Source organism: Pristiophorus japonicus, chromosome 1, assembly GCF_044704955.1.
Source record: "Pristiophorus japonicus isolate sPriJap1 chromosome 1, sPriJap1.hap1, whole genome shotgun sequence".
Taxonomy (NCBI): Eukaryota; Metazoa; Chordata; class Chondrichthyes; family Pristiophoridae; genus Pristiophorus; species Pristiophorus japonicus.
In genome coordinates this window covers 126,741,921-126,763,014 of record NC_091977.1, presented here as the reverse complement: position 1 = coordinate 126,763,014, position 21,094 = coordinate 126,741,921, and the positions used below count along the sequence as shown (strand labels likewise).

At 43.7% G+C, this 21,094-nt stretch overlaps 1 protein-coding gene across 1 annotated transcript in view; it reads left to right on the top strand.

Annotated features, from left to right (window-relative positions):
- Positions 1-880: 880 nt before the first annotated feature.
- lmnb1 (lamin B1) overlaps positions 881-21,094 on the top strand; it is a 62,208-nt gene continuing 41,994 nt past the window's right edge. Inside the window, exon 1 of the mRNA XM_070882988.1 lies at positions 881-1,434. Within this exon, the coding sequence (XP_070739089.1) occupies positions 1,076-1,434 (359 nt within the window). The 5' untranslated portion in view covers positions 881-1,075. The remainder of the gene's footprint in view (positions 1,435-21,094) is intronic.

Genomic DNA, 21,094 nt, shown 5'->3' with positions numbered 1-21,094 from the left:
TAGGCTGGATAATAACTAGCATATTATCTTGGGCAATGATTCGTTTGTCTCCCAAAACCAGAGCAGTGCAATGAACCACACCTGCAGTGAAGAGAAGGCTCCGAGACGTGAAAACGGCGACCGATTTGTTTTTCCACTGACCTCCTCACTATTTCCAGCCTTTTCTGTTTTTGTTATCAGATTTCCAGCATCCGCAGTATTTTGCTTCTTGTGAAAAGAAACACATATTTTCGATTTCCAGGTATTTCATTTATTTTGTTTATAATCGAAGGCGTAAGCCATCGTAACAAAAACAGGAAACGCTGGAAATACTCTGCAGGTCAGGCAGCATTTGTTCACTAATGTTTTGTGTGTACATATACCGGAACAATATTTGATCAATTTATTTCGTCAGCACGACAAATATAGATTTGAGAACCTGTTCGAATAACATTTTAAAAACGAAAAAAAATCTCCTAACCTTAAATCATGCACATTTTGTTTAAAAATAAGTAAGACTAATCTAGTCAACTTCTTTAGCCCTTCCAATCTCATTATCCTTATCTGGAGAGCAATACCTGATATTTGTTCAGTGGATATCGCTTCAATGTGAGCTGATAGTGGGACTATAATTGAATAAGCAGCTTCATATCGACAGCAATCACTGCACCGCAGAAGTATTTATTCAAAGAAAACAAAACCCTAAACGATCATACCGGATTTCGCAAGTAATAATTAGTTTATGAGATACACTCGATTATACCGTGATTTATAGAGTAAAACCGATGCTTTCAAACTTTGTAACTGCTGGTGGTGTTGAAAGGAGCGGTGTAGTCTCGCGGTATAATTGGCCCGCAGACGGTCACGTTGTGCAACACAAACTCTAAAGCGAGGAGCCATTTTAACAGTGGAGCCAGTGAATCAGGAAAGGAGCGCGGGCACAGACGAGGAGGAAGAAGAATCAGGTGCTCGCGCTTCGCATTGCTTTGATTTTTTAAAAAACTTTATTTTGCTAGCTCGCCTCATTGCATTTTTTTTGGGAAAATTGCCTTTATTTTACCCAGTCCCCCAAAAGAAAAGCAGTTCTGTGGAAATTATGGCGATGGCTACTCCAAAGAGTCAGCACCGGGCGAGCGGCCGGAGTGCAGCCAGCTCACCGCTCAGCCCGACCCGCATTTCCCGACTGCAGGAAAAAGAGGAGCTGAGGAACCTCAATGACAGGCTCGCCGTCTACATCGACAAGGTGCGCTCGCTGGAGTCCGAGAACAGTGTCTTGCAGCTGCAAATCTCCGAGAAGGAAGAAGTGAGTATCCGAGAACTGACCGGCATCAAGGAGCTTTACGAGAACGAACTGGCAGACGCTCGCAAATCCCTGGATGAGACCGCCAAAGAGAGAGCACGTTTGCAGATCGAGCTGGGGAAGGTCCGCGGGGACTATGACAACGTGCTGCAAAAGTAAGGGCGACAGAAATTCACGGTCCAGCGTGGTTTTACGGCAAACTGTATTTTAGGTGGATACATCTGTACTTTAGGACTTTATCTATATTCGTAATAAGCTACCTGACGTGCCCCCCCCCCCCCCATTTGCGTGCATTCGGTGGGTTAAAGGCTAAAATGCGCATGTATATTTGCACTTTTTAAATTATACAGTATTGATGTAAACTCAAGGGAAAATCTTTGACGAAATTGTATTTTGGAAAATCCACAAATTGTGGATTGTTTATATCTCCAATATATTTGTTATAGATGGATCTCCTTGTGTGACTTTTTATTTACAGTAGTGATGTAGGGTTGATTCTTGTTTACGCAAACCGGGATTTCTTGGAAGGCAAATTGTTCTATCTATCTATCTATCTATCTATCTCTATCTGTGGAGGCGGTGGTTGGACTAATGCTTGCGGTAAACTATAAGTGACATTGAATTACATGATTTAAAGAGTTGGCCGATTTATACTGAACGGGTTTTACAGTTCACGAAATTCCCACGTTTTCCTATAAATCAGCGTGCGGGCACTACCCGAGCTCCATGTGTGTTGAAATGTATCCTGTAAGAACTTACGACTTGAATTAAGTGACACTTTCAAACTTCATATCACACTGTAGTCGTTAACTAAAGCTGACCTCGATCACGGATGGCACCCTCACTGTTGGAATCTACTTCATTCATTGTGTTTTAATATATTCGTGCGTCGGTTGTAACTGGCGCTGATGAATGAACCTGGGCCTGTTTGTCAGCAGAAGTTACTACACAGGTTGACCATGTATGGGATGAAGGCGGGGTTCTCTCTCTCTCTCTCTCTCTCTCTCCCCCGATGGGGATTTTTTTGGGGGGCTGGGGGCTCTTTCTCAAATGTCACACCCTGCAATGGTTATTTTCTTGCACCATTAAACCATGAAGGGGTGTGAGGTCTGCAAGTAACGTAGTTTTTGTGTGCCCGGGAATCTGGTTGAAGAAAATAGTGGATGTGAGCTGGACAATATCCATCTGCCCGCCCCGGATCTGTCGCGTGGTCGCGCCGCTGTGCAGACAAAGAGCATCCCGGATAGCCGGGGATGGGGTCCCTGCAAAACACCTAACCAGTATAGTTTATTCGATTCTAACGGTTACAATTAAAGCGAAATAAATGACAACGTTTCTGAAATATCTCGAATAAGAACAATGTTGCATGCACGGTTAGAATGTAATCTTTCCCGTTTGCTGTGCTGTGTAGGTCAGCAGAGCAGCGACAAAGGCCGGCTCACGTGCAATTGAACTGTTGACAAAGAAGCTTCTTCACTGCTTGGGGGGAGCGGGGGTGATCGCTGCCATTTTTTTTGTCTCGTCTTAACCGACGAGACCTTTTTCTTAGGACATCATGGCACACTATTTTACAATTTCTACCATAACATTTTTCTCATTCTTATAACAGCCACAAGAAATTGATTTCTGGAAAATCGCTAGAGCTCTGGTTTATTGTCTCATCTTCCCATCTATCTTTGATCAGCTGCTTTTCCATCTTCCCCACAGAAGTTTCTGTGCCAAGTTTAATTGCTTGCAAATAATTCCTGATCGGTAGATGCAGCTAAGAAAGGCTGTTGGGCACACACACACAGTAGCTTATCAGTCAAAGTTTATTCATCCATTCAGAAAGATTCCAGCCCGTGCACCCAATGTCACACCATCTCGTTGTGTCCTAAATGATTGAAATGTTTATGCTTCCACTAACCTACTGGAAAGTCTGTTCCAACTTGTGATCACTCTTTCTATGAAGACCACAATCATGGTTCAAAAAAAAGTGTTCTGGCATTACCGTTCCTGTACATAGACATCATGAGTGTCTAACATCATGTATACTTAAATTGTTTTCTTGCTTTCAAGATTTGGATTTATAGAACACCTTTTTTAATGTATGAATACATCCCAATGCAATTCAAAGTCGATTTAACATTTCTACATCCCTCGATTGCTTTCACTATACTTGGTTACTTCAGCATCAGTCATAGGTTATGCAAGTTCTCACATTTTACTTGCAATATCAAAAGTATCACACTTACCCACATTGAATTTCACTGGTCTGTGCACTTAATGTATTTTTTTACTTAACCCATCTTTTTTTGTAAATCCTGGCAATCTTCAGATTCAACTTTCTTTTTTCTACCCATCTCTTGATTTGCTGTCATCTGCAAATTTGACTAGTTTGCATGTAGTACATATAAAGTATGGCTTCAGTGATGTACAGCAAGGCAATGCTTGTATTCTGAGGATATTTTGAAGAATGCAAAATGCAGCTGCTACTTATATTTCACTCCTAACATGAGGGAGATTTTTGCATAGTTAACTTTCATATGGTGTTTCAAATTTGAGGCAAGGTAAGAAACCACAAGTAAGAAAGATTTTTAGGACAATGCATGGTATCTTGTATACTTGTATATAAAATTAGAAACTTTCGTCTACGTTTGGGACTAAAGGCCATCTTGTACAGCTCAGCTGTCTGATTTTTAAAAAAAATTGGTAGCTGGAGCCTGGATTGAAATCCCCACTGCTACCAATATCCTAATTGACATTTTTGATTCTTTGTGACTGAACTTCTCAACATTTTGCTTGCTGGTCTCTTCACTTCAACCATCCAAAAGTACAAGTTATCTAAAATACCATGGCTGTATCTTCAACTGCAGTAACCATTTATATTCACCACCTCCTTGTTTCCCACGTTCTGGACAATAGATGTTAAGATTATCTCCATTTTCGACTCTCCAGTCCAATGTCCCTTGAAGTGGTCTCCAGTCGTTCCACTCATTTCTCGTTCATCTCCATCAGTGGCCGTTCTTTCAGCTGCCTTGCCCCTGCCCTCTGGAATTTCCTTCCAAGCACCTGTGCATTACCACTTCTTCCTGCATTTTGAAATGTCTAAGATTCTTCTCTCAAACTGTACTTTTACCCCATCCTTGTATTCTTCTCTTTTCTCCTCCTTCTTTTCCCCCCCCCCCCTTCCCCTCTCCTACTTCTCCCCCCCCCCCCCCCCCCCCCAAAAAAAAAAAAGAGGCACTGAGATGTCCAATAGGTGCTATGTAAATTGTTGGGAGCAAAGAACCGATACTTTAATATCCAGTCTCCTGCAGCTGATTTTAAGTGTGGTTTACCACAACAGGATAGATTTTGAGAAAGCAGCTTTTAAATAAGCTGTATGAGCAAGTTACATAGAAAAATAGAAAATAGGTGCAGGAGTAGGCCATTTGGCCCTTCGAGCCTGCACCACCATTCAATGAGTTCATGGCTGAACATGCAACTTCAGTACCCCATTCCTGCTTTCTTGCCATACCCCTTGATCCCCCTAGTAGTAAGGACTACATCTAACTCCTTTTTGAATATATTTAGTGAATTGGCCTCAACAACTTTCTATGGTAGAGAATTCCACAGGTTCACCACTCTCTGGGTGAAGTAGTTTCTTCTCATCTCGGTCCTAAATGGCTTACCCCTTATCCTTAGACTGTGACCCCTGGTTCTAGACTTCCCCAACATTGTGAACATTCTTCCTGCATCTAACCTGTCTAAACCCGTCAGAATTTTAAATGTTTCTATGAGATCCCCTCTCATTCTTCTGAACTCCAGTGAATACAAGCCCAGTTGATCCAGTCTTTCTTGATAGGTCAGTCCCGCCATCCCGGGAATCAGTCTGGTGAACCTTCGCTGCACTCCCTCAATAGCAAGAATGTCCTTCCTCAAGTTAGCAGACCAAAACTTACACAATACTCCAGGTGTGGCCTCACCAAGGCCCTGTACAACTGTAGTAACACCATCCTGCCCCTGTACTCAAATCCCCTCGCTATGAAGGCCAACATGCCACTTGCTTTCTTAACCACCTGCTGTACCTGCATGCCAACCTTCAATGACTCGTGTACCATGACACCCGGGTCTCGTTGTGCCTCCCCTTTTTCTAATCCGTCACCATTCAGATAATAGTCTGTCTCTGTTTTTACCACAAGTGGATAACCTCACATTTATCCACATTATACTTTATCTGCCATGCATTTGCCCACTCACCTAACCTATCCAAGTCACACTGCAGCCTCATAGCATCCTCCTCGCAGCTCACACTGCCACCCAACTTAGTGTCATCTGCAAATTTGGAGATACTACATTTAATCCCCTCGTCTAAATCATTAATGTACAATGTAAACAGCTGGGGCCTCAGCACAGAACTTTGCGGTGCCCCACGAGTCACTACCTTCCATTCTGAAAAGTACCCACTTACTCCTACTCTTTGCTTTCTGTCTGCCAACCAGTTCTCAATCCACGTCAGCACACTACCCCCAATCCCATGTGCTTTAACTTTGCACGTTAATCTCTTGTGCGGGACCTTGTCGAAAGCCTTCTGAAAGTCCAAATACACCACATCAACTGGTTCTCCCTTGTCCACTCTACTGGAATTTTTTGAGGATGTTTCCAGAAGATTTGTCGAGCATGATTTCCCTTTCACAAATCCATGCTGACTTGGACCTATCGTGTCACCTCTTTCCAAGTGCGCTGCTATGGCATCCTTTAATAATTGATTCCATCATTTTACCCACTACCGATATCAGGCTGACCGGTCTATCATTCTGTTTTCTCTCCCTCCTTTTTTTAAAAGTGGGGTTACATTTGCTACCCTCCACTCCATAGGAACTGATCCAGAGTCTATGGAATGTTGGAAAATGACTGCCAATGCATCTGCTATTTCCAAGGCCACCTCCTTAAGTACTCTGGGATGCAGACCATCAGGAGGAGAATTGCCATTTCAATATCTCTTGTTTGAGGAATGAAAGAGAGTAGAGTAACAGACAGAAATTATGCTTTAGGGACTACAGGTCAAGGGAAAATTAAAAGATGTAAAGTGAGTGAGAAATAGGAAACATGTGAGTAAAACATTTAATAGTTGAAGGACAGGGTAGGGTGTGTGGCCCAAATAAGCATTCTTTATACAAACATGCAGAGTATAAGGAATAAATTGAATGCACTGCAGGCATAAATTCAAATTGAACATGGTAGCCATTACTGAGTCCTGGTGGCAAGATGGTTGGGACTGGGAACTAAATATACCAGGTTATAAGGTCTACAGGAAAGATAGGGAAAATGCTAGAGGGGAGGTGTAACCTTGATGATTCAATGAAGGTATACTGAGAGGTAAGCAGGCAGTGGAGACTTTATGGATAGAATTAAGAAATAGCAAAGGATTTAAGACTGTAGTGGGAGTTGTGCAGCTGCTACCAGGGGGCCTATGCAAAGTGCTGGGTTGTAGAAATGCAGAGATTAGACAAGCGGTAGCAAAAGCAGAGTGGTTTGAAAATGGATTTTAACTTTCATGTAGACTGGCACCTGTCAAAGGTAGTTTCTTGAGTGTGTCAGGGATAGTTTTCTGCACCAGTATGTCCTAGTACTAACAAAAGGAACCTGCCATATTAGATGTAGCAATGAGCCAGATTTAGTTAACAGTCTAACAACGGTGCGTGAGCATTTATCTAATAGCGAGTTCAACGTAGTGTTTGAAAGGGAGAAACGTGAAACAGCTACTAAGATTCTAGCTTTAGATGACATCGACTTCAAAGGGATGAGACCGAGACTGTCCACAGCAAACTATGGGAGATGTTTAGAAAATAATTTAATGTGATACGGAACCAGTTTATGCCCATGAGGAGCAACGGCTCTACTTACCAAAAAAGGACAGCCATGGACAACTAAAGAGATAAGAGACAACATAAAACTAAGAGAAAAAAGCATACCAAAAGGCAAAAAAAGTACAGATCCCGTTGAATGGAAAAGATACAAAGGGTGACAAAACAGATTGTAACAGTTACAAAAAGGAGTATGAAAGAAGCTTACAAGGGGTATCAAAATCACCACAAATTTTACAATTCTATTAGGAAAAGAGGGTAGTCAGGGGCAATGTTGGCCCCTTGAAAACTGATATCGGTGATATTGTCAAAGATGAGGAAATGGTGAACATGTTGAATAATTACTTTATCAATATTTACGTAGAGGAAGTGGATAGCATGTCAGAAATCCAAGGAAACTAGCATTGAATCAGGGACAGGGGCTCAGTAAAATTAACGTAAGTAAAATAACAGTAATGAAGAAAATAATGCCACTAAAGAGTAACAAATCCCTAGGAACAGATGTTTTCTATCCCAGAGTTTTAAAGGAAGTAGGTGAGCACATTGCAGATAATCTTCCAAAGTTCTCTCGCTTCAGGAACCGTTCCTTTTTAGATTGTATTGCACATGTCACTCTGCTATTTAAGAATGATGAGGGGGAACCAGGGAATTATAGACCAATTGGCCTAAGGATAGGGTGCCTGAACACCATGAAAATTTTCAGCTGATCAGAGTAAACACAGCCGATCTTTGTCTGGCTGACCTGCAGCCCACGGCGACACTTCACTGATGTTCCCCACAGGTACACATTGACCTGCTGCTCTGGGAGTTGGAGGGAAGTAATTAAATTCTACAATCATTCAACAGTCATACTTATACAGATAAAGATCCAACCTGAATAAAAATTTATAAAGAAAGCAAAGATTAAATATTCCATGGTCCTACCTGTGTGAAGCAGCAGCAGCTTTCGAGCTGCGGTGCTTCAGGCAGGCCTTCCTTCCATCAGTGGCTGGACGGCAGCCGAAGAAAGAGCAAGCAGCTTTCTAGCTGCGAAGGGGACTGAGGCCATTCGGCCAGGGATAGGGAGAGGCAGACAGATAGACATTTTAAACTTAAATTTGCAGAATGGGTGCTGTATTCTCAACACCACGTATTATGCAGTGGTTCGCCATCAATTCACTGCATAGGAGAGAATTGATTAGAGCTCACCGCATCTGGAACATCATAGCCCGCAGGTTGATGGGCAGGAGACCTTGCCCACGTCGACAATTTCGAGCCAGATGCTCGTACCTGGACATGAGCGAGGCTGATTGTGGAAATGCTGCCTTTTGACACACAAGTTCTCGCTGAGATCTGTGATATGCTGAGAACAGATTTGCAGCCCAGAAGCAGAACGCCAAGTGCCTTGTCTGTTGAAGTGAAGATAACAGCTGCACTTTCTTTCTATGCCTCGGGATCGTTTCAGGCTACAACTGGAGATGTGCGTGCCATCTCTCAACGTGCAATACATGCCTGCATTTACCAGGTCACAGCTGCACTGTATGCGCGAAGGAATGACTTCTTCAATTTCCCAGTGACGGCACAAGCGATCCATGAGAGGGCTGTGGGCTTCTTCAGGATTGCCGGCTTCCCAAAGGTACAGGGCTGCATTGATTATACTCGCATAGCCTTGCGAGCACCTGTGTAGGATTCTGAGCAGTACCGGAATAGGAAAGGTTTCCACTCCATCAATGTGCCGCTCGTATGTGACGACAAGCAGCGCATCATGTCAATCGATGTGAGATACCCTGGCAGCACCCATGATGCGTTCTTCCTACGCGACAGCGTTATATCTGACATGTTTGAGCAGCAGCTAGAAGGGCAGAGCTGGCTACTGGGAAACAAAGGGTACGGCCTGACCACCTGGCTCGTGATGCCCCTACGCGTGACACGGACAAAAGCTGACCGTCAATATAACATGGCGCACATTGCGACGCAGAGCATCATTGAGAGGACCATTGGCATATTGAAACAACTATTCCGATGCCTGGACCATTCCGGAGGACACTTGCTATACTCTCCTCAGATTGTCGGTCACTTCACTGTTGTGTGCTGCATGCTCCATAACTTAGCCATCATGAGGCAGCAGGAGCTGATAGTGGAACCCGAAGACCTACGTGAGGGTCCAGTGCATGATGATAGTATTACGGAACAGCAGGATGTGGATGATGACGATGATCAGGAAAGCATACAAGTGCCTGATGCTGGAGCACGAGGTCGGAGGAGGGCCTTGCATCGTGCTTTTTTAACGATTGCTCGAGCCTTGCGCCAGCAGCTCATCCGTGAACGCTTCAACTAATGCCTGAGGGCTCTGCGACCACTGTTGCGCATGGACATGTTTATTCTTTGCAGTTCCTACGTTGTGTTGTGTTAATGGAACATGAAAGTTTTAATGAGAAAATATTTTATGAAAAGTTAACGTCACTAATAAAATATTTGTATCAAACTTTACTTTTTAATATGACTTAAAGATCACGTAAAGACTTTAAGATCACTTATAAACTTGTAAAGTTACAAAGGTTACAAAACAATCTCAATGTGAAAAATCTTACACCCTGAAGATCACTTAAATTTCAAGATCACTTTTTAGATGCAAAATTAAATAAGTTACAGAATGTGAGAGCATTTACACTATAAGATCACTTAAAACCCCTGAGATCACTTAAGTTGTAAAGTTACAAAACTTAAACAGTTTCAATTTGAAAAACGCTACTACAGCTACATCAAGACCAAAATACAAAAGCAGCAAAGAAAGGCTGCAACCATGTCTCATCCATATCTCAGTGAATGTTCACTTCACTTCTTCATGGGGGTGTCATTTGATTCGTGGGGCTATGTGCCCTTATTGCAGCAGCTACCTCTATGACGGCCTGTGCCGCCATTTGCATGCCCTCCATGACGGCCTGTGCCGTCGATTGCACTCCCTCGGACATTCCCTCCCTAAGTTCCCGTGTCATTACTGCTATTTCTACCGTCAGGACCGTCACCTCTTCACCCACTGCAGTGACGCCACCGATGAGTGATCGGGTAAGCTCATTGGTCTCCACACCCAATGCCACAACCTGAGCCGCATCTGTTGCACACAGCATCTCGGGAGAGCGTGTCTCCAATCTCCTCGTCTGCCTCGTAGCACCACTACACTGGGAGGCACGGACGGTGGGACGTTCTGTGTTGCAAGCGGCACCACTACACCGGGAGGCGCGGGCTGGGATAGTGGGACGCTCTGTGTTCCAGATGGCAGTACCAGAGAGCAAGGCACGGGATGGGAAGGTGGGGCGCTCGGTGTTCCAGATGACACCACTCGAGTGCGAGCCATAGGCTGGGATGGTGGGTGAATGGGTGTAAACTGCTCCATGATATCACCAGCAGCACTGGGACCCGCAAAGTCGGAATCAAAACCGTGGAAGGTAGAACCAAAACTTATGCTAGGGGTTGAAACTCTGATGCCCCTTGATGGGGGCTTATAAACATTAATTTGGAAGCTCTCCCCTGCAGACATTTCAATCATCGCTGCCATCATCCAGTCTGGATCGTCCGCATCTGGTTGTACTGGTTCTTGTTCTGTATCTTCAGGATCCTCAGGGTTGGCAGCAGCAGCATCATCATCATGTTCTGCAAAATACATCAGAACAGTCAAATGTTTAACAGCAAGGGAGGGGGCAGGATGGGTGGCATGAGTACGCTCACACATAGCAGACTAGGCAGCAGGTTGATTTGAAGGCCCACGATGCATTTTCAGGACTTGCCCTCTTCCTCGCGTGCGGGCCCAGCTTGTGCTGTACCGATTGCTTTTCTCCATGTACGACTCATCAAAGCCGCTACCCTCTGTTCCAAGGGTGTCGGTGGATGCAGATTGGGCATGCCTCCTCCTGTCTGAGTTGCTTCCCTTTTGTTGTGGGCCAATTTCTTCTGCAAAGAGTAAAATATAACCTTTTACAGAGTGCGTCTTTCTGCAAGGTGGGACACACAGATAGTCACGTTACAATTACGATTACATTAAAAATGGAAAATATTACTTGCACTAACTACTTGACCAAGGTCGTGCTATTTCTTTTTACACTGGCTTCCAGATCTCATGGTATGCACCACTGCGCAGTAATCTTCTGCAACTTGATTCCAGCGTTTCTTCTTTTTTCTTTTGGTGGCACTTTTATGCGACCTGTTGCTGGTATCTAGCTCCTGCCATCTCTGCTCAATGACGTTGACTAAATTCTCCACTTCCTCATGCAAGAAATTCTTTGTTCTTGGTGGACGTTGTTCCATTGCAAAGTTGAATTGACACTCTTATTTTTCAAAACACACAGTCCTTAATTTGCATGCAGTACCTGTTCTGCAAGTTTAGCAGCGAAAAGCTGCATTCACTGATTTCAGCTGGTGATTTATTCAACAGTGCTACTAAAAGCACTCGTTCAGACACACAAAAATCACTAAAATTAAATCACGAGCCTTTCTAGGTGTCCACGAGACAAATCTTCACTTTTCCTCTAGTCCCTTTAAAAATGGCCGAGTGCCAATGTTTGTGCCACTGCACGCGTGCTCCAACGCGCACGCGCAGGGTTGTCGGCACGACGTTGCCTTATTTAAATTAGCCCCGCCCCCCATTACTTGTAGAATCGGCGCGAGCCTGTTGCTCCGCCCCCCGCTGTTCTGTGCGCGCCACGCCAAGCTGCTGAAGACCTCCAGGGAGCCGCAGAATATGCAAGTATTTTTTTCGGCGCACTTTCCAGTGTGAAAAATGGGCGTCCAGGTCGGAGCTGCGCCGTTCTAGGCGCGGCCCGAAACTTGGGCCCACAGGGCGGTAGAAGTTTGGAACTCTTCCACAAATGGCAAGTAATGCAAGATCAATTGTTAATTTTAAATCTGAGATTAATAGCTTTTTGTTAAGCAAAGGTATTAAGCAAAGGGATCTGAGCAAAGGTAGGTATATGGAGCTAGTTCGCAGATCCGTCATTGAATAGCGGAATAGGCTAGAGGAGCTAAATGGCCTACTCCTGTTCTGAAATTGCTATATATGAGTGAAACAAAACTAAATGTACTTTTGAAATGAGATGGTACAGAGAAAATATATTCATTGATGCCTGCTGACCTGAAGGTAAGAGTTTTGATGGATAGAAGCTTTTATTGTTCTCCCTCTTGGGAGACTCAAGAATCTCTTTGGTAGCAAAGATTATACTTAAGTTAATTGTCTAACTTCATCAGTATTGTTTTGAGGTGCCTCATAGGAACGGGAGTAGGCCATTCAGCACCTCCAGCTTGTTCTGCCATTCAGTTAGATCATGGCTGATCTGTATTGAAGCACTGACCACACTTGATCAGTTCCGTTGGGCAGGCCACATTGTTCGCATGCCAGACACGAGACTCTCAAAGCAAGTGCTCTACTCTGAATTCCTTCACGGCAAACGAGCCAAAGGTGGGCAGCGGAAACATTATAAGGACACCCTCAAAGCCTCCCTGATAAAGTGCAACATAGTCTCTGGCCAAAGACCGCCCAAGTGGAGGAAGTGCATCCGGGAGGTCGCTAAGCACCTCGTCTCAACGCCGCAAGCATGCAGAAATCAAGCGCAGGCAATGGAAAGAGCGTACGGCAAACCTGTCCATCAAAAACTATCTTTCCCACCTGTGACAGACTGTGGTTCTCGTATTGGACTGTTCAGCCAACTACAAACTCCTTTTTAGAATGGAAGCAAGTCTTCCTCGATTCCGAGGGATTGATTATGATGATGATGACCATGGCTCTGTAACTCTTCATACCTTTGCCTAACACACATCTATCCATTTTGAAATTTTCAATTGACGTAGCCACAACAGCTTTTTGGGAGAGAGTTCCAGATTTCCACTACCCTTTGTGTGAGTGCTTCCTGACATCACCCATAAATGGCCTGGCTATACCTCGAAGTGCAACCAGTCCTCACTAATTAACCCTTTTAGCCTTCGTATAACTTTGGTGAATCTACATTGCACGGCTGCCAAGGCCAAAATATCCTTCCTGAGGTGCAGTGCCCAGAATTGAACCAAGTACTCCAGTTGGGGTATAACCAGAGCTTTATGATGTAACATAATTTCCACCCCATTATATTCCAACCCCCTTGGCACCATGGCCATTTATTGTACTGATGGCAAAATACTAAATTGGCTGTCACGTAATAGATGGTGTCACTCAATGCATTCCAAGGATCATTTGCAACTTGTCTCTGCTTTACTAGTGGCTCTTAAACTTACTGCTTCATGTACCTCTAGGTCAGCTCCGTTGTGATATGTTGGATAATTTTCTCCTGTTTGTTTTTGCTCCCCAGCAAAAAAAGGTAAGAAATCTCTTTGGGAGTCTGGGGTTATTTCAGCTTCGAAAGAACAAGTCAAACTGCTCAATCGTAGTAGTGACCCTACAATTTTTTATCTTTTTATCACTTTGTGCGGGAAATTGTCTGGCTTCTGCTGGCAATTCATTAATGGCTCGTCACCTCCAAGTTTGAGTGTTCAAATGTTGTCCCGGCTGACCTCCCAACCTCCATAAATTCCAACTGCTCAGATTCTGCAGCCTGTATCCTATTTCATACCAAGTCCTACTCTCCCATTACCCCAGTCCTTGTTGACGTACATTAGTTCCCAGTTCCACAACGTCTCACATTTAATCTGGAATTAGCTGCAATGTGATGCACAACACAAGTTAGACTCCTGTGATACCCAATCCTCCTGTTTTGAATTTACGTCACAATTATTGGAAAAATAATTATAACATGCCTCGGCGAGCATAGTGGTAGTTTGGGTGTGGCATGGCCAATGTCTGATGCACACCCAGGTTAATGGGTCCTGATGCAGACTGGAACAACAGATTATTTAACAGGGATGCGTTTTAGGAGGAATGACTCCGATCTGATTGGTTGCAATATGTATGAATAGCATGTCCAGGTCATGTTTAATTTGGTTGAGTTTTTACTGAAACAGTATAAATCTGTGTTAAGAAGGGACTTGCATGCATAGGGTTTGTTCCGGAACACACTCTGCTTTGCTGGCCATATTTAATTACCCGGGTGCAATCCAGGCTTAGCACGAAAGTTCAATAAATACAAGTGGGGGGAGGGGCAGGGGGTGTAATCAGAACATGCCTGGCAGTCAAAACCAATTGCATAATTGAGGTTTACAATTTCAATAAAGTTCCTAGAACCAGTCAGTAAAAATATTAGTCCTGAGCAATATATTTTTCTGATTGATAGAGGCTGAACTCCAGGACGTCGTTGATGTATTTACTGAGGCGTACGAAAGCATGGGCTTTGCGCTAAACATCCGTAAGATAAAGGTCCTCCACCAGCCTGTTCTTGCTGTTCAGCACTGCCCCCCCCCCCCCCCCCCCCCCCCCAAAACCAATCATCAAGATCCACGGCATGGCCCTGGACAATGTGGATCATTTCCCATACCTCGGAAGCCTCTTGTCATCAATGTCTGCTTTTGTTTACAAGATTCAATGCAGCCTTCGGCCGCCTGAGGAAAAGTGTGTTCGAAGACCAGGCCCTCAAATCTGCCACCAAGCTCATGGTCTACAGGGCTGTAGTAATACCCGCCCTCCTGTATGGCTCCGAGACATGGACCATGTACAGTAGATACCAAGTCGCTGGAGAAATACCACCAACGATGTCTCCGCAAGATCCTACAAATCCCCTGGGAGGACAGACACACCAACATTAGCATCCCCGACTAGGCCAACGTCCCTAGCATTGGAGCACTGACCACACTTGATCAGCTCCGCTGGGCAGGCCACATTGTTCGCATGTCAGACATAAGACTCCCAAAGCAAGCGCTCTACTCTGACTACTTCACGGCAAACGAGCCAAAGGTGGCACAGGAAATGTTACAAGGACAACCTCAAGCCTCCCTGATAAAGTGCAACATCCTGGGAGTCCCTGGCCAAAGACCACCCTAAGTGGAGGAAATGCAGAACCTCAAGTCTCATCGCCGAGAGTATGCAGAAATCAAGTGCAGGCAGCGGAAAGAGCGTGCGGCAAACCTGTCCCACCCTCCCTTATCCTCAATGACTATCTGTCCCACCTGTGACAGAGTCTGTGGCTCTCGTATTGGACTGTTCAGCCACCTAAGGACTCGTGTTAAGAGTGGAAGCAAGTCTTCCTCAATTCCGAGGGACTGCCTATGATGGATTTTTATTTCCCGATTCTGTAATGGTACAAGTGGCTGTGGCGGTTACAAGTGGTGCCAATTCAGCAAACTTAATCACTTCATTGATATGGGGTGCAAAGTTATGATGATTAGCTGTTAAACTATTTCAACAAGTCTGTAGGGCAGCGCACAGTCTGAGCAAGTTATGGTATCATGTATGTAATGCCATTAGCTGCCCACACCATTTCCTGGCCTTTGTGCCCTACTGCCATATGCTGTAGATGTGCCATTACTATGGTACAATTTTCAAGTGCCACATCATCACTATATTAAGTTTGATGCAAAACAGTTGATTTCTAAAATGTAAAGTTGCAGTATGTGCTATAAACAGTATATTAAATTTGTTGTATGTAGTTTCATCATAGGTGGTCCCTCGAACGAGACTGACTTGCTTCCATACCAAAAGGGATGAGTTCACAGATGTTTCAATGAAGGACCCGATATTCCAGTCCTGAACTCCAGGGGTGGAAGATGCCTGTGCGTGGATTTTTTTTTTAAACGTGTGGTGACCATTGCACCACAGGCTTGACAGAGCTAGGCTATTATCCAGTGGCAGGGGTTTACTAGGATGACTGGAGACCTGTTCTGCTGCACGGACCTAGTGTGCGCACACATCGCAGTCTGGGCAGGCCCATGCTGCCCCTGAGCCCTTGGCTCTTCTGGGCCCCATACCCTCATTTGCCAAGCCTCCGTCAAGATCTCTCACCGCTCCTCCACCACAAAATACCCGCCGTACCTCTGCCACAATCTCCCGCCGAACCTCTGCCACAATCATTCACCGAATCTCAGCCACAATTCCTCATCGCTCCTCTGCCTCAATCACTCGATACACCTCCGCCACGATCTCTCGCTGCTCATCCGCCCCGACCGTCCCGCTCCTCTGCTGTACCTGGGCCCTGCTGATGTTCCTGCCCATGCTCCAAAAGGCAACCTGGGTTTTGATGTCATCCCGTTGTCCCCCTTAAAGCCGTCGCACATTTGTAGCAGGTCGCGGTGGAAGCTGCAGTGATATGCTCTTTTATCCTCCCGACCTGCGATGGTGTTCTCTCGCAGGTCGGGCTGGCCTGTATGTCATTTATCCGTTTGTTAATAACATACTTTAGTCATTATCAAGGTTCTTCAATGTACACCTGGATATTATGGATAACAGTGTGCACTCGTCTTTTGACCTGACTTATAATGGAATGGTGCCAATTTAAAAAAAAAATAGAATTTCTGGGAGGAAATTAATTACTACGCAATATGCAGCAATTTACTGGTGCACTGTGGTAAAAATTAATTTTGATGATCCCTAGATATTTTACATGAAAAAAAATGGTCTTGAAACAAAAGATAGAATCTTTATGTACAAGTTTACTAATGTAAAATCATGCAAGTTGAGGTGCATCTTGTATGTAAGGGCTTTGGTAGGGGAGTATGTATGTAATTTGAAGTTGCAGTTTGCTTTTGCTGTCCAGAATGGCAAAATAATGGGAATTGGGGGATGTTTAAAAACTTGCATGAGGGGGAAAAGAAACTTGAGATTGGTGAACAGGTGGACATGTCAAGCTGTCGACATAAGAGTCGAGCTGTAATCTCAGCTGCTGGCCTTGATGTTTGGGGGAGGGGATCTTTAGTTTAGCAATAATTTAGGCACTGTTGATTCAAACCTAGACTTGCCTAGTCTGACATCTGCAACATTAAACTAAGTTTTAAAATAATAGCGCTCCTTTGTCTTTACTTCATCAGATGTTGATGGACAAAGCAGCTGCAAAATCGAAGAACCAACTGACAGATGTTTGAATAATGGCTATTCTATCCAAAGAGGTGTACTGACTAAAGCAGTTGTGCTCAAAACTCTTGCTATCCACCTGTTGATGCCTAATATGTTCTCCATAACCACTTGTGGGATTAATTTATACTTAATTGAGTGCCTTTTGTAATATTTTTATCAAAAGAAAATTTGCTGATTAGAATATATGTAATTGAAAAGCTCTGGTAACTGGTTAGTAGACTATTGTCACATCTAAATTTGTGTCTTGATTAAGCACAAATTAAATATTGGTGGTCTGTCTTGCTTTTCCACTGGCCCAGCCAGGTAAGACACACAGGATTCTGGAGTGGTGCACCTATATCCTTCTCTTTATTTTGAACCAAGGGCCTGAATTTTTGTCTCTACAACAGTATGTGGGGGTGGGCATGAGGAGGAGAGGGATTAGGATGACATTTTGGACAAGTCAAAGTTTAATGTGTTTTACAATATCAAATTCTGAAAAAAACAGATTCTGGGACCTTCTGGTCTATCTGACTGTTGCATGTCACAATGAGCCAATAGGGGAGGCCTCTCTTTTGGCTCATGCACTTAATAGTTCACAGTAGTGACAAATCACACTAACATATTATTTTTGCCACCATTCTCTGTAATGGTTTTAAAGCACTTGGTCAAAAGAAACATGGTAGTTAATTGCCTCCTACCAGAGCTCTTGAAGCTGATTTTATTTGACACATTGTTAACTTTTTTTATTTGTTATGTGCAATTATAAACCATTTTGGTTGCTAGTGCAAGACCGTTTCAGGTAGCTACTGAACGGTCTGGCAGCCTATATGACTTGGATAACTTGGTATCGTTCTCCTGAGTCAAAAGGTTGTGGGTTCAGCTCCATTTTGAGGACTTGAGTACATAATCTAGGATGACACTCTAGTGCAGTACTAAGGGAGTTTTATACTATCAAGTACAGTTTTGTCCTTCTGGATGACCCATTAAAGTGAAGCTCCTTCTACCTGTTTCAGATGGATGTTGGAGCCACTGGTTTTTGAATAGCAGGGAGTTTTCCTGCTTCCCAGCCATCCTCCTTCAATCAACATTTACCAATAACCAGTTAACATCTTGTTGCTGTTTCAGTGATTTTGCTGTCTGCAAAATGGCTGCCATATTCACCTACATAAAAAATATAATTTTAAGTAAGCCATTTTAACTGCTTCTGAGGCACCAATTAAATTCAATGATTTTTTTTCCATTGTATTGTGAATGTTAGATGTGTGAGCAGCAGTGAGCATTGGAAAAGTATAGATGTCTTCTAAACTCAGCTCTATTGTATTGCCAACCTCACTGCCTCATAAATCAGGTGACAAATTCTTAAATCATGAATGATTTCTATACCAAATCTCATTTTCAAATGTCATTAATGACTTTATTCCTCTTTCCTTCAACCACCTATCCTTAAATGTTGCATTTCACAGCCTCAATCCTTTGTGTAAACCTTGTGGTCCCTTGCTTGAGATTGCTGCTACATCCATCCACTGGAAACCTGCCTCTTTCTACCTAGTCTGCCCCATCTCCATTATTTTAAAACATCTTTATCAAATCAAATTTAATCTTCTCTCTGTTCTAACAAAAATAGGCTTGGAAAAACGGACTTTCGTTATATTTAAGTGAAATTAAATTTCAGAGGTTCTGTTGGAACGTGAAATGCTTTGCCATGGAGTGGTTTGAGGCAAAGAACATTACATCTTTTAAAGAAAATCTGTATAAACATTGGAAGCAAATAGCACAGAGAGTGGAGCAGGGGGATTAGTTTTTGGATTGCTAAGGCAAGGAGCTGCCACATACATGATGGTCTGAATGGACTCCTTCTCTGTTGTCCGCTTCTATGGTGACAATGGCAGAAATGCTCATCTCTGCCAAAGATTAAAGCTAATGTATCTGAGGGCCTGTCAGCTACTGAACACTGACAGGAGTCAGAATAAGGGTTTCACTCTAAACTTTAGCTTGTCATTTTGAATCAACTGCTGACCAACAGCCTGTGTGTTTCCAGTTATTGAGCACTGTTGTCTAAGTTGTGCTAACCCAAGTGACGACTGTAGTGCCCAGCAATCGGGACATCGAGTAATATGGCAACAGCACTACTGTACATGCCCTGCCCCCCCCCCCCCCCCAGCACATGCAGCCCTGGGTGGTACTCGTAGGATGCCTGAGCACGATGTGCAGGCGAAGCTGCCAACTGTGGTGTGGATGTAGGTCGGGCCGCACTACTCGCACTCTTGAGCACTGCCAGTGCGGGGCCACGCACCTAGCTCCCGCACCAACTTCAGATGCTTCACCTGCTTGTGGTGGGCCATGGCTGACATGGTGGGGGTGGGAAAGCCAGAGACGGCGGCTTCAATAATATTTTTTCAAATGGGTGTATTCTTTTTCTTCTCTCCCTGCCCCACCCCCACAAAAAACACAGAAATTTAGGCACGCCATTGCGAGTGATGCTTTATTTCACTCCGAAATCGTGTGTGTCTTAATGGAATCATGAGCATTGGCAATACTGTGTATCTATTATGTTAGCTTTATTTTTTCCTCTGGAAATCTTTTCATTATGCAGCTACCACTAAAGGAATGCATGGGAACTTTACAAACACATTTTCTATATACACGAACATGGGTCATCATTCTGCAATTATTCAATATCCTGTTGATTTTGACTCAACGCTTGTACTTTACTATAAAATGCACATCTTCCTTTAAAAAGATTAATGAATGTGCAATGGTATGCAAGGAATGTGGTAGGTGGTGAAGCTTTCTTTTTGTAACCAGATACACAAAGGTTAGATAGAAATTGTTTTTCAGACCTCCAAGGGATCCTTATTTTGTATGTACTGAAATCTGAACGTATCGGGCGTGCTAAAGAATAGTCAGCTACTGCTTTCACTCCCCTATCCCATTATAGGTTTAGAAATCTGTTCAGGTTAAATATAAATGGGGTTAATAGCTAATGGTGGTTTTCAGGATGGGAACAAATTATTATACACTTGGTTAGTCCATCTTGTGTGAAAACCAAACATTTGAATATTATACCAATTTAGATGAAGCATTAATCCCTCCACCCCCCCAGAAGTAATTTTGCTTCACTCAATCCTGGCATAGAGCAAGTACAACATGGTAAATCTCGAGCCAGTCGTGATAATTCCCTTTTCAGTAATTTTAAGTGGATAGCAAATCGGGCATAAGGATCTTTACTTTACCAACCAGCACCCCCTGGTGTCTCTGAACCTATCCTTCATCCCCCTTTTGACTACAATTTAAATTCTAAAACCCTACTTCTAGTACCAGAATCCAAGGCCATCTGAATGCTGTTCCTAAATGGACAATGGCTATATTAGTAGATGCTGCCTGACCTGCCGAGTATATCCAGCAGTTTCTGTTTCTATTTTAGATTTCCAGCATATACAATATTTTTCCTTTTTTTGTGTTGGTGTTAATTCACTGCTGCTTCTTTTCCAAGAATGCCCACCTTGAAGTTCTGCTCTTTTCTCCAGTAGGATTTCTGTTTCTCTCATCTTCACCTTCATTGCTTTCTGTTTCCTTTCTCATGTTTGATCAGGTATTTACTAAAATTTGCTTTCACAACTACATCTTTCCTCAGCAACTGTCTCCGGCTCATTGCACGTGGATTTCAAAAATTCCACCCTTCATGTTTTGGATCCACCTATGATTCGTCCGGCACTTAAACAAAAACTCTCTCTCCTTCAGGTGTCGAGGACCGTGTGCTTCAACAACTATTGGATGCCGATGCCCTCTGGATACTTCTTTCCCTTCACCTTTCCTCTGATCTCATGCCCCCTTCCAATCTCTTTCTTTGTTTTCACTATCCCCTCTGCCCTTCCCCTCTCTCTGATGCCGAACGATCAGTCCTTAACAAAGGCCTCGGCTTCATCCCCTTACACCCTCGCCTCAATGGATGATGCTGAGCTACTATGAAGGGTCATCGACGCAAAACGTTAACTCTGTTTTCTCCACAGATGCTGCCTGACCCATTGAGATTTCCAGCATTCTCTG